This window comes from Microcaecilia unicolor, chromosome 3, assembly GCF_901765095.1.
Source record: "Microcaecilia unicolor chromosome 3, aMicUni1.1, whole genome shotgun sequence".
Lineage (NCBI taxonomy): Eukaryota > Metazoa > Chordata > Amphibia > Gymnophiona > Siphonopidae > Microcaecilia > Microcaecilia unicolor.
In genome coordinates, this window is record NC_044033.1 from 450,729,755 (window position 1) to 450,747,586 (window position 17,832).

A 17,832-nucleotide genomic window follows, 5' to 3' on the forward strand; every position below is an offset into this window, starting at 1 on the left:
CCGCCCTCCTCTGAGGTAACTTCCTATTTCCTCGAGGGCGGGACCCAGTGAGCGAAGGCCCGACAAGGAGATCTACTTGTTTTACAAGCAGGGCAGACGCGAAGCTGCGCTGCCTGCCACGCCGCTTTACTGATTTCTTTTTTAAAAGAAGGTAGGGTGGGAGCAGCGGGAGCGGAGCACCCCCCCCCCCACCCGCTGTCATCTCGACGGAGCTGGTAGTCGGGTCGGATCAGGGGTGCCCAGATGGCAGATGGGGAGGGGAGCCCAGATGACAGAAGGGAATGGGGTGGGGAGCCCAGATGGGAGAAGGGGATGGGGTGCCCAGATGGGAGAAGGGGATGGGGAGGGGAGCCCAGATGACAGAAGGGGATGGGATGGGGTGCCCAGATGGGGAGTGGAGCCCAGATGGCAGAAGGGGATGGGGAGGGGAGCCCAGATGACAGAAGGGGATGGGGAGGGGAGCCCAGATGACAGAAGGGGATGGGGTGGGGAGCCCAGATGACAGAAGGGGATGGGGAGGGGAGCCTAGATGGCAGAAGGGGATGGGGTGGGGAGCCCAGAAGGCAGAAGGGGATGGGGTGGGGAGCCCAGATGACAGAAGGGGAGGGGAGCCCAGATGGCAGAAGGGGATGGGGTGGGGTGCCCAGATGACAGAAGGGGATGGGGTGGGGAGCCCAGATGACAGAAGGGGATTGGGTGGGGTGCCCAGATGACAGAAGGGGATGGGGAGGGGAGCCCAGATGGCAGAAGGGGATGGGGAGGGGAGCCCAGATGACAGAAGGGGATGGGGAGGGGAGCCCAGATGACAGAAGGGGATGGGGTGGGGTGCCCAGATGACAGAAGGGGATGGGGAGGGAGCCCAGATGACAGAAGGGGATGGGGAGGGGAGCCTAGATGACAGAAGGGGATGGGAGCCCAGATGGCAGAAGGGGATGGGGTGGGGAGCCCAGATGACAGAAGGGGATTGGGTGGGGTGCCCAGATGACAGAAGGGGAGGGGAGCCCAGATGGCAGAAGGGGATGGGGTGGGGTGCCCAGATGACAGAAGGGGATGGGGTGGGGAGCCCAGATGGCAGAAGGGGATGGGGTGGCCAGATGGGAGAAGGGGTTGGTGTGCCCAGATGGGAGAAGGGGATGGGGTGCCCAGATGGGAGAAGGGGATGGGGAGGGGAGCCCAGATGGGGTCTGGGGCTGAAAGGGGAGGCCCTAATGCAAGGCATGTGGATGAAGGGAGCTGGAGCTGGAACTGGGGGCTGAAAAGGAGGGTAGGTGGGATAAGGGGGCTAGTACTGGGACTGGGGGCTGAAAAGGGACAAGAGCTGAAACTGTGGGGACTGGGGGCTGAAAAGAAGACAGGGAGAAGTGGCTGGGGCTGAAGCTTGGGACTAGTGAGAGAAAAGGGCTGGGTTTGAAACTGGGGGCTGAAAAGGGACAGGGAGAAGTGGCTGGGGGCCGAAGCTCAAGACTGGTGGGAGAAAAGGGCTAGGGCTGAAACTGGGGACTGGTGGGATAGTGGGGCTGGAACTGGGGGCTGAAAAAAAGGGGCAGAGAGAGGGGACAGATCCTAGATGGAAGGGGGAGTCAGAGGGAGGGCAGACCTTAGATGGATGGGAGAGGGAGGGCAAATGGTGGATTGAGCGGACAGAGAGAAAGGGCAGACAGTGGATGGAAGCGATAGAAAGGGCAGACAGTGAATGGAAGGGGGAGAGAGAGGGCAGACAGGGGCAGATGGTGGATGGAAGGTGCTGAGATAGAGGGCAGATGTAGATGGAAGGGGCAGGGAGAGAGGGCAGACATTGGATGAAGGGGACAGCAGAGAGGGCAGACACTGGATGGCAGAGAGAGAACAAAGACAGATGCTGGATGGAAGGAAGGAAGACAGTGAAAAGAAGATGAGGAAAGCAGAAACCAGAGACAACAAACTGTAAATAAAATATTTACTTTTATTTTTTTGCTTTAGGATATAGTAGTATTGTAGCTATGTTAATAAATGTTTATAATAGGTAATCTTTTTATTGGACTAATTTTAATACATTTTGACTAACTTTCGGAGAACAAAACCCCCTTCCTCAGGTCAGGATAGGATACTGTAACAGCACTATACTGTATTGACCTGAGGAAGGATGTTTTGGCCTCTGAAAGCTAAATGTATTAGTCCAATAAAATGGTATTATTTTATTTTCTATATTTGTTTTATTTCTATTTGTTAATTTGTAAAGTGGTGATTGGTTCTTGTTAGTTTTTTTCAAATTTACATCTGCAGTCTTTATATTTTGCACAGTACTAGGGGACATTTTCTGTTTCTGTGGTGTTGCATTGTATGCAGAGTCTGGCATCTTGGGGGTTCAGTTTAATTTTTGTCTAGCGTTTGGAATATGTCCACTTTGAGAATTTACATCTGCTATCTTATTTTGCAATGTATAGCAATTTGTTTCTAAGAATATTGCTGACAATTCCTGTCAGTGTGGCAAGTGGTGAGCGATCATTTTCACCGGGGGGGGGGGGGGGCGTGATCATTTTCACGGGGGGTAGGGGCGCCAACTGATAGTCTGCAGGGGGGCGCCAGAGACCCTAGGCACGGCCCTGACTAGCAGTAGGGTTTAGGCTGCCACATTGGGGCCTTTGCGTGGACCAGGATGAGCGGGAATGACTGAGAATTGTTTCTGCTTACACTAGACATCAGAGACCTCCAGTAACACCAGGGATAGATTTGAATGGGGAGGGGGTCTCACAGGGGGACCATCTGGGGGGGGGGTCTTCATCCTGATCCAGGTTAGGTCATATGGGAGAGATTGGATGCCTTCAGGTAGATAGGGGAATCAAATCACTGTGGGTGGGCAGCAGGAGGAATCAATGTCAGGAAGGATCAGGGTGTATGGTAACATCAGGGAGTACCATTTTTAATGTTGGGGCAGAAAGAGTAAAGCTCAAAGCAATGAATTTATGATAAACACGAATTTAATGAGCCCCACAGGAAGCCAGTATTTTTGAGTGAAAAGGTGACACCATTGGGTTTTAAGATAAGTGATGTTTCTGCTTCAATTACCTTGGAGTGGAGGAGTAGCCTAGTGGTAAATATCATGGACCTTGATCCTAGGGAAGTGGGTTCAATTTCCTCAGTAAAGCTCCTTGTGACTCTGGGCAAATCATTTAACCCTCTGTTGCCCCAGGTACAATTAAGTACCTGTATAGGCTATGTAAACCACATTGAACGTAGTTGCAAAAACCACAGAAAGGTGGTATACCAAGTCTCATTCCGTTTCCCCTTAAGGCAGTGTTCAAGAAACTAAGTTAATTTTGGAAATGTATTTAAGAAAACATTTGATTGAGAAAATCATTGATATAAAATATCTTTTGCATAGATTTTTGCATTATTATCATAAGCACAAAAAATAATAAGAGTTTTTTAGATGATTGATGAATGAGAAGGAAATTTTTTTTCTTCTTTCCCTTAGTCACTGAGGTCTCTTTTTCTCTCTTAAAATGAAAGTGTACTTTTAGCCCGTTCAACACACTAGTAACACAATGTCTTTAGGTAGACCAGAGAAATCAGATGACTGTGGGTGGGCTACAGGAGGGTATCGATGTTGGGGGAATCAGGGTGTGTGTTCACATTGGGGAGCAGGAATTTTAAAAAGCTGCTCCCTTGCACATGTGGGCTAGGGTAACATGTTTTGTTTACCCATATGCAACTTTTCAAAATCACTGTTTCCTCTGTACATGGGGAGCCATTTTACAAGTGGTGATGGATGGGTGAGGGGAAGAACAGCCCCTTCCCTCACAAGTAAAGAAAGGGGTAACAGTCTGCAAACGTAAGCTAAAATAACTTTGCTACTCATCTCCCTTTGCCTCTGTCTCTATTCAAAGTATTCTTTCTCAACAGCTGGAGAAGTATCTCCCACTGCAGGGCTGAAGTCTCATGATGACAGCCAAGAATCACTCCTGTTATTGAAAGATTTCAGCCTGGCAGAGAGAGATGCTTCTCCAGCTGTTGGGAAATAATACTTTTAAGAGAGAGTGGCGAAGTGAAGGAAGATGGGTAGCAAAGTTAGTTTAGATTAAGTTTGTTGACTGTCTCCCCTTTCTTTCACTTTACTTTTGAAGTGAGGGGAAGGGAGAGGAGGGGTGTCCTTTCCCTCACCACCACCACTAAGGTAACAAGGAGGGGCATAATCGAATGCAAACGCCCATCTCCATGGGCGTCTATGTCTGAAAATGGGTATGTGAAGAGGCGGGACAGACCGTATTATCGAAAAAGATGAGCGTCCATCTTTTGTTTCGAAAATACGGTTTGGACGGACCAAATGCCATGGATTTGGTCCCTTCTGAGATGGCCGGTTTTTTTTTTTGCGATAATGGAAACTAAAAACGCCCAGCCCAGAAACATCTCAATCCAAGCCATTTGGTCGTGGGAGGGACAAATGTACAACACTACCATAGCTCTTAGGGGTAAAGGGAGCACCTACATGTGGGTACAGTGGGTTTTAGAGGCCTCCCATTTACCACCACAAGTGTTACGGATGGGGGGGGGGGGGGGGGGATGGGCCTGGGTCTGCCTGCCTGAAGTGCACTGCAGTACCCACTAAAAGTGCTCCAGGGGCAGGACTTGTTGCTGGTGTATAACCTTGGCACAGCAGTTGTCACCTGAAGACTAATCTCGCTGAAAATGTCCTTTATTTGAATAAGCACCTTTACTCACAGTTAACTGCAGATCAGAGGTTGTGCCCCACTGGCAACGACTCTCGCTGGTACTGAGATTAGTAGTAGATCCGAGCTGGCAGAATGGTGTACAATGCCCTCTTTCAGCAACATTCAAGGTAAGAACTAAGTGCTGTAAGGTGGCTAACACATGAAAGGGATCTAAAAATGTCTTACACAAATGGCCACTACCTCATGGACTACCGGAAACAAAACAGGGCACACTCTGACCCAGTAAGCAGAGGGAAAAGCACCATGGGAGTAGAACCTACCAACTACCAACATCGTGAGCATTTAACACAAGTTAGTGGAATCACGGAGCCCAATACCCTACACCCACCACAATGCATTGCTGATGTGACTCTGCAGTTCCCTTAATAGAAAAGGTGTCACACTCACCAGAGACCCACATCAGAACCAGGGAAAGGCTGTCAGAGGATACAACACATTCTGCTGTCATGGAGGTGGGTACAGCATTTGAGGCTGGGAAAAAAGTTTGTAAAGTGGGTTTTTGTTGGTGGGAGGGGGTTAGTGACCACTGGCGGAGTCAGGGGAGGTCATCCCCGATTCCCTCTGGTGGTCATCTGGTCAGTTGGGGCACTTTTTTGGGACTTGGACCTGAAAAAAAGGGTCCAAATAAAGCGGACCAAATTCTCGTCAAAAACGCCCTTCTTGTTTCGATTGTCAGCTAAAGACGCCCATCTCTCCTCGGCCGATAACCACGCCCCAGTCCCGCCTTCGCCGCGCCTCCAACACGCCCCAGTGATCTTTGTTCTTCTCTGTGACGGACTGCAGTTGAGGACGCCAAAAATCGGTTTTCGATTATACCGATTTGGGCGCCCACGGGAAACGGACGCCCATCTCCCGATTTGGGTTGAAATATGGGCGTCTTTCTCTTTCGAAAATAAGCTGGATAGTAACATAGTAGATGACGGCAGAAAAAGACCTGCACGGTCCATCCAGTCTGCCCAACAAGATAAACTCATATGTGCCACTTTTTGTGTATACCTTACCTTGATTTGTACCTGTCTTTTTCAGGGCACAGACCGCATAAGTCTGCCCAGCGCTATCCCCGCCCCCCAGCCACCAGCCCCAAGGTGAACCCTTAGCAAAAATTTGCTTAGGGACTCCCTATGTGAATTTATGCCTCTGGTGGCCTCTTAAGGATTGGGGATTCATATGTTCAGCTGATTTTAAGAATCGGGATGTGGAGTGGGTTGGGATTGCAGAAATGTGAGGGTGTGCTGGGGGGGGTTTCCATTTATAAATGCATTGTAAAATCAGGTACTGGGAATATAGGGGAACGCTCAGGGGTCTTTATAAATGCATAGAAGATCAAGGATCATAGACATGGGGAGCACTGTGGGGCACTATTTGCTTTTAAACAATCAGAGGTGGGGCAATTTTTTCCAATCTGCACCTTTAACTTACTCTTCTTCAGAATATTAATAGTCCTTCTAGAAGTATTAACTTTACATGAATAGCAAAGCTGGTGATGTTCAGTATAAGCTGTGCAATCCATTTTACATAATAATGAACCGTTTTGTATGTACTTGCTTGTGAAACAGCTTGTTAATTTTTAACATGTCAGATTTTAACCCGTTATGTTTAAATAATATGCATTGTACATGTGTTAATTCCTCTATAATGCACATTGTTGCCATAATCTAGCTTAGTAAATAGGCCTCTTACACTTCCAAATGTAAATGTACAGTATGGATTAGATTCAGTATATGGCGCCCAAAAAATCAGTGCCAAAAAATAATGCACCTAAGTGTATTCTATAAACAGCGCCTAACTTTAAGCAATATTTATAGAATACGCCTAAGTTAGGCGCCGTTTACAGAATATGCCGAAGTGCTTGGTCCAGCAACTAAATGTAGGCACAGACGTGTACATCAAGTAAAGCTTGACATAAATGTCCATGCCTAATTTATACGCGGATCGGGCATATTCTATAACAGTGCACATAGGGGCTCTTTTACTAAGCTGTGGTAAAAGGGGGCCTGCACTAGAATCATCATGTGTTTCTAATGCATGCTGAGGCCCCCTTTTACTGCAGCGGGTAAAAGGCTGTCTTTTTTTTCTTAAAAGAAATGGCCATGCGGTAACTGAACCACTTACTGCATGGTCATTTCAGGGGGGAGCACTTACTGCCACCCATTGAGGTGATGGTACTGGCTCCTGCGCTAACCCGGCGGTAACCAGGCAGCGCGCGGCACTGCCTAATTACTGCTGGGTAAACACCGGCGCTACAAAAATAATAAATATTTTTGTAGTGCCGGAAATGGCACGCACCAGTGGTAGAAACTACCGCCGGGCTGCTGCAGTAGCATGGTGGTAGTTCCTGTTTGGTGCATGGCAAGCCCACAGTGGGCTTACTGCCACTTAGTAAAAGAGCCCCATAGTTCTTAGGAACCCCCCATGAACCACCCATTCCATGCCCATGGCCACGACCCCTTTTCACACCCACGCCTTAGAATTTACGTACATCACTTTAGAGCAAGTTGTGCATGTAAAGTCTAATTAATGCCAATTAGTGACAATTATTGCTTGTTAAGTCACCAATTATCAGCACTGATTGATTTGTTATTCAATGAAGTTGTGCGCGGAATACAGAATACATCTGGATTTCTTCGCACAACTTACAGTGCCATATGTCAGTGGCGTACCAAGGGGAGGGTGGTGGGGGCGGTCCGCCCCGGGTGCACGCCGCTGGGGGGTGCCGCGGCGCGCGCCTGCTCCTCCGAGTTCGCTAAACTTCGCTCATTCACTGCAGCTCCCTCTGCCCCGGAACAGCTGAATTTTTGTTAATGGCGTTATAATGGAAGTAACTTATGGGCCACAAGACCAAGGTGGATTCTAAATGGACAAAATATTTTGAGAATGCTTTGGTCCATTCACCTTCAAGCTATTTTTTTCCGCCTGTATATCCAAATCCCAGCTTGTACTTTGGGTGCTAAGAGGGGAACTCATCAAGCGATGTTATGGCCTTAACGTGCATTAAGGAAATTAGCACCCACTAAATGCTAAAAGCCCATTCTATACCTATGGGCTTTTAGCATTTGCCGTGTGCTAATTTCCTTAACATGCTTTAAGGCCACTACATTGTTTGATGAATTCCCCCCTAAATCTAATATTTTTGGTACATCTCGTTCCAACTGTAAACCAAAGGTTTTTCCCTTTTTCCTCTGTCTTTGGAGACCTTAGATGTTCTGAGATCACTACTATTAAAAGAAACACAACTAAAATGAAATGGTTGGTATCTGAGCAATGACAAGAATATGTTATCAATTTGTTTACCAGGAGTACTAGTGCCCCCTAGTGAATTGTAGCTAACTATTTAAAAAAATAAAGAAAGAAAATGAAATGTTACTCCTTCCAAAAACTACTGTTGAAAGTCAGCATTCTTTGTTCTGTGGATGAACTGGAGAATAGATTAGCAAAATCATAAGTTTAAAGTGGAAGAAAAAAATACTAAAACATGAAACATTCCTTTTTTATCCATAGAATATCCAAAGCCAAGTCAATAGAACTGTGTTATTTACATAAGAACATAAGAATAGCCATACTGAGTCAGACCTGTGGTTCATCTAGCCCAGTATCCTGTTTCGACCAGTGGCCAATCCAGGTCATAAGTACCTGGCAAAAACCCAATTAGTAGCAACATTCCATGCTATCAAACCCGGGCAAAGCAGTGGCTTCCCCCATGTCCAGCTCAATAACAGACTATAGACTTTTCCTCCAGGAACTTGTCCAAACCTTTTTAAAACCCAGGTACACTAACCGCTGTAACTATATCTTCTGGCATTCATTGTAGCTGGACTGAGTAATTGGGAGTCCTGTTTCTAAAGAGCCTATTTATTAACTCGGCCTAAAGTTTTACAGTTAAGTCTTTAAAACCGTTTACTTCCTTGTGTGAAGTCCTGGCTGATATAGGCCCTTTAAAAAAAAAAAAAAAAAACCTATGCATGTCTTTCAGCTGGTATAAAACCTAACTTGGAAACTCACTAAGGATAGAGAAAGAACCTATATTTAATATATAAAGTGCTTTGGTTGTACCACAGATAAGGTGGTATACCAAATGCTTGATACCCTTAATGCTCTGAATATCTGCCAGCACCCCAGGCCAAGCCTTCCTTCAGCAAGTGTTAGGAGAGAGTATGTGTGAGAGAGTGAATGAGTATGTGTCAGAGAGTGAATATGTGTGAGAGAGAAAGCGTGTGTGTCAGAGAGAGACAGTGTGTGATTGAGAAACAGAATGTTTGTGTCTGTCTGTGTGAGTGAGAGAGTGTAGTGTGTGTCCCATGTGCATCAATTATGCTGTTTCCCCTGCATTCATCCATATGCAGGATCTCTCCCCTGCCCCTTCCATCCATCATGGTGCAGCAATTCTCACACACCTCCTCCTTCCACCTCCCCCCTCCGAGTTCCAGGCCCCCCTCCCACTTCCATTCCCTCCCAGTTCCAGGCCCTCCTCCCTCCCTCCCCTCCCTCTCTCTCTCCTTTCCCCCTCCCCCTCCCTCTCTCTCCTTTCCCCCTCCCTCTCTCCTTTCCCCACTTCCCCCTCCCTCCGAGTTCCATGGTCCTTCCCCCCATTCTCTCCCAGTTTCAGGGTCATTTTCCCCCTCTCCCTCCCTCCCAGATCCAGGGTCCTTTCTCCCCCTATCTCCCTCCCTCCCTCCCTGTTCCAGGGTCCTTTCTCCCCCTCCCTCCCAGTTCCAGGGTCCTTTGAGGATAATTTTTTGTACAGTTCACAATATTATCAATATATCTGGAATGGAGACGATATGTTGATGTTATTTTTTTTCATATGGGCAGGATCTTTGGCAGTGGTTAAATCAGTGTAATAAGAATTTAAAATTTACATCAACTACTGATTACTTTCAACTTTCTTATCCACATCACTGACAGTTTCCGTTCCAGGCTCCCTCCCTCCCTCCGATTTTTAAAACTGATCTTCACTCACCACGTCGGCGTTACGGCAGCAGCGGCACAACGCATGCAGGCTCGGCCCGTCTCTCTGTCTTAGCTCTGGTCCCTCCCTTGTGGAAACAGGAAATGAGGGCGGGACCAGAGCTAAGACAGAGAGATGGGCCGAGCCTGCATGCGTTGTACCGCTGCTGCTGCTGCTGTAACGCCGATGTGGTGAGTGAAGATCAATTTTAAAAATCGGAGGGAGGGAGGGAGCGAGCCCGGGACAGGAACTGTCAGTGAAGCAGCTCTGAAGCAATTCCTGCTCTTCTTTTCTTCTTTTCTTTTCTTTTCTTCCGGTGCCGTTGTGTGTGGAACGTCTCTGCCTGCTCCCGCTGTTCTTCAACTGTCAGTGAAGCGGCTCCCACTCTTCTTTTTTTCCGGTGCCGTTCTCTGAGCAACGTCTCTGGCCGCTCTTCTTTTTGCCAGTCGCGTGCTTCCTGCGTCTCTCACTGGGATCGTAACCACCTCCTGACTTCAGGCAAGCAGGGTTCTAGTGCTGGCCAGTGACGTCAGCAGGTGGTTACGATCCCAGTGAGACACATTTGAACGTTCAAGTAGCAAATTATTATATTAGATATATGTATTTTTTTTAAACACAGAAAATGCATCTACTCTCCCCAGCAGTTACGTGCTAAAGGATTTATGTGCTAAGGTTATAGAACTAAGTGTAGCGACAAGCATAACTGCAAATTAGTATCAATTAACTCCAATTATAGCTGATTATTGGTGATTAGCACAATTAGGACCTTATTCTATGAAGGTTATTCTCCTAAATTTACACTCCTAAATTATGAGCATAATCCTAAATTTATGCTCCTAATTTAGGGCCTATTACACTCATAGATTTACCATACATTTTGGAGCATAAATTACTCTCCTAAATTTATGAGCATTAATTATACTCATAAATTTAGGAGTATAAATTTAGAAGCATAACCTTTATAGAATAAGGCCCTTAGGGCTAGATTCTATGTATGGTGCCTGAAAAGCCACATAGAAAATAAATACGCCTCGGCATATTCTCTAAAGTACGCCTAAATTTTATAGAATCGGCTTAAAATTCCGCGCAGTGTATAGAACACAGCAAGCATCTCTCCACATGACCAAATTTAGTTGCATCCATTTAGGCCATGTTTTACTTGGCATAAATCCTGATACCTAAATTAGGTGCAGAGCGGGTGTATTCTGTAATAATGCACATAGATAGTAGAAACATCATGCCCTGCCCATGGCCACACCCCCTTTTCAACGATGAGGCTTAGAATTTAGGTGCACCATGTTACAGAATACACGTACAGTGGTGGAAATAAGTATTTGATCCCTTGCTGATTTTGTAAGTTTGCCCACTGACAAAGACATGAGCAGCCCATAATTGAAGGGTAGGTTATTGGTAACAGTGAGAGATAGCACATCACAAATTAAATCCGGAAAATCACATTGTGGAAAGTATATGAATTTATTTGCATTCTGCAGAGGGAAATAAGTATTTAATCCCTCTGGCAAACAAGACCTAATACTTGGTGGCAAAACCCTTGTTGGCAAGCACAGCGGTCAGACGTCTTCTGTAGTTGATGATGAGGTTTGCACACATGTCAGGAGGAATTTTGGTCCACTCCTCTTTGCAGATCATCTCTAAATCATTAAGAGTTCTGGGCTGTCGCTTGGCAACTCGCAGCTTCAGCTCCCTCCATAAGTTTTCAATGGGATTAAGGTCTGGTGACTGGCTAGGCCACTCCATGACCCTAATGTGCTTCTTCCTGAGCCACTCCTTTGTTGCCTTGGCTGTATGTTTTGGGTCATTGTCGTGCTGGAAGACCCAGCCACGACCCATTTTTAAGGCCCTGGCGGAGGGAAGGAGGTTGTCACTCAGAATTGTACGGTACATGGCCCCATCCATTCTCCCATTGATGCGGTGAAGTAGTCCTGTGCCCTTAGCAGAGAAACACCCCCAAAACATAACATTTCCACCTCCATGCTTGACAGTGGGGACGGTGTTCTTTGGGTCATAGGCAGCATTTCTCTTCCTCCAAACACGGCGAGTTGAGTTCATGCCAAAGAGCTCAATTTTTGTCTCATCTGACCACAGCACCTTCTCCCAATCACTCTCGGCATCATCCAGGTGTTCACTGGCAAACTTCAGACGGGCCGTCACATGTGCCTTCCGGAGCAGGGGGACCTTGCGGGCACTGCAGGATTGCAATCCGTTATGTCGTAATGTGTTACCAATGGTTTTCGTGGTGACAGTGGTCCCAGCTGCCTTGAGATCATTGACAAGTTCCCCCCTTGTAGTTGTAGGCTGATTTCTAACCTTCCTCATGATCAAGGATACCCCACGAGGTGAGATTTTGCGTGGAGCCCCAGATCTTTGTCGATTGACAGTCATTTTGTACTTCTTCCATTTTCTTACTATGGCACCAACAGTTGTCTCCTTCTCGCCCAGCGTCTTACTGATGGTTTTGTAGCCCATTCCAGCCTTGTGCAGGTGTATGATCTTGTCCCTGACATCCTTAGACAGCTCCTTGCTCTTGGCCATTTTGTAGAGGTTAGAGTCTGACTGATTCACTGAGTCTGTGGACAGGTGTCTTTCATACAGGTGACCATTGCCGACAGCTGTCTGTCATGCAGGTAATGAGTTGATTTGGAGCATCTACCTGGTCTGTAGGGGCCAGATCTCTTACTGGTTGGTGGGGGATCAAATACTTATTTCCCTCTGCAGAATGCAAATAAATTCATATACTTTCCACAATGTGATTTTCCGGATTTAATTTGTGATGTGCTATCTCTCACTGTTACCAATAACCTACCCTTCAATTATGGGCTGCTCATGTCTTTGTCAGTGGGCAAACTTACAAAATCAGCAAGGGATCAAATACTTATTTCCACCACTGTAGCTAGTTGCCCCGGAACAGGTTACTTCCTGTTCCGGCCGGGGCAGAGGGAGCTGCAGCGAAGTTAGCGAAGTCAGCAAACTCAGCTGTCAGGCGCGCGCCACGGCACCCCCCCTCCAGTGGCGTGCACCTGGGGGGGTGTCATTTCACCGGGGGGGGCGCTGCTCCCGGGGGGGGGGGCGCATTGGCGCTCCGCCCGGGTGTCATGCCGGCTAGGATCGCCACTGCCGGTAGTTACTGAAGTTAAGCCCAGAAAAGGGTCTTGGGAGGGTTTGAGGGGATCAACAAGGGGTGGGTGATGCTTAATTTCTTGGCCACTTAGGTGTCTTTGGGAGAATGGGGGGTCTGCTGTGATTGGGGTATCTCAGAAGGGTCTTTGCTGGGGGAAGGATCCCCCCAGAATACTCTTTTACATATTCAGCTCCAGCCTCTTTAAGATGAGCTGCAAGTTAGCGGTCTCATACTCTCATGTAGGAAAAATAACACCAGTTTTGAGATGACATTATTTTTCCTAGAATAACTCTGCTTATAAGTTCAAAAATGTCTTAATAATGAAGTGTTTCACATGTATTATCATGCTTTGCATCTTATTATTTTATAGCCTGTGGTACCTTAAATTTGTGTTACCATAAAATAATACATAATTTTGCTGTTTAACGTGTGTTAAGGGGCAAAAATCATGCAGTATTCACTTAACAGATATCAGTAACTACCCCCATTTGGCTGAGGAACATTCCAGGGTCATCTCCCTAAGCGGTGATATTCATCTGTTAGCCGTATAAAGTAAATAGAGGGGGGGGGGGGTGGGGAAGATAGGCTCTTTTCAAACAATGGAGAAGACGTATGATTTTAAATAAAAAGTAATGTTTATTGCAACAAGTCGACTCAACACAGCCGTGTTTCGGCGCCGTGGCACCTTCTTCAGGAGTCTATAAAAACAAATATAAAACATGAGCCATATAAAGTATACATTTAAGTGATGCTGCACACAAAAACAGGAATAAAGTTAAATTGATAACCTATGCATTGATCTTTATCTGTGGATTTTCAGTGGTGCCACTTAAACAGAGTCCCCAGCAGAAAATCTGCTAAAGATATTAATTTAACTTTATGCTACTACCATACCATTGAAATTAACCTCTTAGTTTTAAACTTAAGGATTTAGATGGTCAATACATTTCTTTTTAATTGTGATTATATCTTGTATTTGTTTATGTTTTTGACTGTTTTAAATGTTATTTGCTAATGTAGTCACTTTGAGCATTAGGAAAAGCGGTCAACAAATTGAAGAAAATAATACTGCTTATCTCTTGTTACACTCTGTTTTCATTTCATTTTCTAGCACCTTCTGTCTTTCCTGTTTCTTCCCTACTCCATAACTCAGATCTCATCATTCCATTTGTTATCACTCATTCTTTGGAATCAACTACTTATGCTCATCCCTATTGCTCCTTCTTAGCGAGTTTTGAAATGCTTTCTTCACCTTCTCCAAATTACTTATCCAAGTAAGTGGCTTCCTTCCTCTTCCTTCACCTCGCAATCTTCCTACTTTTGACTTCATTTCATCTGGTATTAATATGAGTTTCAAAAATCCAAAATACTGAACAGCAAAGTCAAGTGTACACCACCGTAATATAATTTTGCACTAACCTCTAACAGTAACCCACGAGAACCAAGAAATAATATAAATGTATTACCAAAACGAAACTTCAATAGCCCAGGGAGCCTACATAGATGGTCAGTCCTCAAAAGGGCTTATCATCACTGGTTTCTCTCACTTCTCTGAAAACAAACCTCAGCGGAAAAAACTCTACAGAGAAAAAAACTGCTGAAACCAAAAAAAAACAGAGAAAGAACTATAACTACCAAAGTTCTCAAGGATTAGTGTCAGAGTAATTAGCCATACGAATGGACCCCAAAAATGGCAACAGACCGAATATAAACGCTCTCCAAAAGAACCTCCCATTACATGACATCACCAAAAGCGGCCAATGGAATGCACTATCAGGTTAAACAACAATCACTTCAAATCAATAAAATACCTCCCATTCAAGAGGACCATTTAATCCATATGGTACCATAGTTTGCAAAATGTAGATCCATCTCTGTTCTTTTTGATGTGAACAACGGGAAATATCTCCTCTTTGACCATTATCAATTATCTATTCAATAGCCATGCGTTGTAATTACTCAAATGAACGTTGTAACTGTATACATTGTTTCACCAAAGGCATATAGGTTTTCTCTACATTAATGCTATGCTTGTGTTCAACCAGCCTCGTCTTCAGCATTCTGTCAGTTTGACCAATGTATTGCAAACCGCAAGGACATTCAATCAAATATATCACCACCTTTGAAGTACAGTTCATTGAACATCTGATAAAGATCCATCGCTTCCTGACCTTGTCCCAAAATTTAAAAGTTTCATTAGTGACTTCACATATCACACAACAGCCATATTTAAAGTGACCCAGATTTTGAACAGTTTTATTAGTCCAAATATCAGAACGACAGAACAGGTCAGCTAAATTGGCTCTCCTTGAATAGGAGACCGTGCATCTCCTTTGTGAAAAAACAAAATGAGTCGACAATATACGCCAGTTGCTCCATATGATTTTAGCAACCTTTGGAGATATACAATATACAAGAAATGTCAGTAAAAGATTTCTGATTATGATCTTTTAATAAAATTTCACGATGGTTGAAAAAGGCTCTTTTATATGCATGCTTAATTATTTTCTTAGGATATCCACGCCTTTGAGGTTTAGTTTATCTTATAATTCCTTAGATGCCTCTTTATATTTCTCAGATGAATCACATATTCTTCGATATCATAAAAATTGGGCAAATGGAAGGCTATTTTTAGTGTAAAAAGGGTACATGCTATCATAATCCAACAAGGTGTTACGGTCAGTACTTTTAGTGTAAATGGCAGTGTCTAACATTCTATTACAATTGCTAACTTTTTAACATCCAGAAAGCATATTTCTGATTAGTGGACTTGATATTGAAATTTTATGGAAGGATGACAATTGTTCAAAGATATCACAAAATCATTCAAAGTTTCTTCAGTATCCAACCAAATAACAAAAACATCAATAAAACAACACCAACAGAGAACATATTGAAAAAGAGGCAGCTTCTAAATCACTTGATCCTCCAAATTGACCATAAACAAGTTGGCAACTGAAGGGGCACATGAAGCACCCATTGCAATGCCAGACAGTTGTAGGTATAAATCTCCATTGAAAATGAAATACTCTGACACTAATCCTTGCGAACCTTGATAGTTATAGTTCTTTCTCTCTTTTTTTTTTGTCTTCAGCGTTTTTTTTCTCTGTATAGAGTTGTTTTCCGTAGAGGTTTGTTTTCAGAGAAGTGAGAGAAACCAGTGATGATAAGCCCTTTCGGGGATTGACCATCTATGTAGACTCCCTGGTCTATTGAGGGTTCGTTTTGTTAATACTTTTATATTATTTCTTGGTTCTCGTGTGTTACTATTAGAGGTTAGAGCGAAATTATATTATGGTGGTGTACATTAATATGAGTTTGCCATTTCTGACCTAGGAATTTTGCTGGAAATACTATATGAATTCAGGGGTCCTTTTACAAATCCACAGTAAAAAGTGGCGTGCAGTAGTGTGGGCGCATCTTTTAGGCTCGTGTTGGGCCATTTTTTTACCACGGCTGAGAAAAAGACTATTTCTTAATGGGCCGGGAAAAGAGCCTGTGCTAATATTAAAACTAGCACATGCCTATTTATGACCTGAGCCCTTACTGCCACCCATTGACCTAGCGGTAAGGGCTCACTGCCGGTTACCACCAGGAACGATCCCAGCGGTTGTTAATAGAAAATTATTTTCTACCGTGGGATTTGGCACACAACAAACTCAGAATTACCACCAGGCACACACACTACCCTGGTGGTAGTGCTGATTGGGTGCACGCTACCCACACGTTAACCCTCCCGCACTTTGTAAAAAGGCCCCTGAAATATTTTAAATGTTCTAAATAGAGCTAGTGATTGAATAATCGGTCTGAAAATAATGTTTGAATATCTTTTTTTAAAACTGTAACTGCATGAGTTAGAAATAAAATTGTTCTAGTTTTCTACTACCTACTGCCAATGAGATTCATCTTGCACTTGTGTCGATCCTACTTCTTGAACCTTATGCTTTAAGGCCATTGCAAGCTAGTGGAGGCTGCCATAGTTTTCATTCTCTGAAATACTACCTCAGGTTTATCAGTGACATCACAGTGTTGTCATTCATTAGTGATTGTTTCTGGGAAGAACAAAAGCAAGATGATTCTTCTTAGGTAAAGATGTGCATTCTGCATACATGATGCCCAAACTACCTTTACTGCCTCAAACATTGCTTTCAAAAGCACAGTACCAAAAGTAATCTTATATGAAGATATTTTATAGAATATTTCTTATTCCAGCACAATCATAGATTGATGGGGCATTTCCACCTGTTTAGTTCTAGGGAAGATCCGGAGTGCCGTTGGAAGTGCTCAGCTTCTGATGTCTCAGAAATTCCAGCAGTTTTATTGGCTTTGTCAACAAAATCTGGTAAGTCAATACATATGAGAGTCTGCAAAAATATGCCATGTTATCATTTGTTTGATTTGTACTACTCAGTGATCCATCTATGCACACACTGAGATCCAGCATCCTACAAATGCACATTTTTCCCAAACACAGTCATCCTCTAAAGAAGGGACTTATTTGATCTGGAAATCTCATACTATGGTATCTTTTTTTTTTTTTTTGATCCTTCAAATAAAGGACCAAAATCCCATGAACCCATGTTTCAATATCTTCCTTCTCTGAAAATTCTCTGCTGAAATTTATTTTATTTATTAGGATTTATGTACCACCTTTTTGAGGGAATTCGCTCAAGGCAGTGTACAGTAAAAATAGATCAAACATGAGCAATAGACAATTACAGCAGTAAAAATATTCAAATAACAATAGAAAGTATGGCGTGGTACACTACTTATAGTGTCAACACAATATGTAATAGAACATTTTAATTGATAGTGAAGGGTATAAGCAAAGATGGAACATATATGGCCCTGTTTACTAAGGCGTGTTAGCGTTTTTAACATGCCTACAATTAGCGTGCGCGCTAACTGTGTAGGTGCCTATAGGGATATTGAGGTGCATACACAGTTAACGCGCATACAAGGTTAACACACGTTAAAAATGTTAATGCACCTACAAGATGGTTTAGTAAACAGGGCCCATGGATAGGTAAGAGAGTATG

The 17,832-nt window shown here is 44.3% G+C and overlaps 1 protein-coding gene across 1 annotated transcript in view; it reads left to right on the forward strand.

Annotated features, from left to right (window-relative positions):
- Positions 1 to 17,832, forward strand: part of DLGAP2 (DLG associated protein 2) — a 360,498-nt gene that overhangs the window by 312,085 nt on the left and 30,581 nt on the right. Inside the window, exon 8 of the mRNA XM_030195606.1 lies at positions 17,044 to 17,135. Coding sequence (XP_030051466.1) covers positions 17,044 to 17,135 — 92 coding nt within the window. The remainder of the gene's footprint in view (positions 1 to 17,043; positions 17,136 to 17,832) is intronic.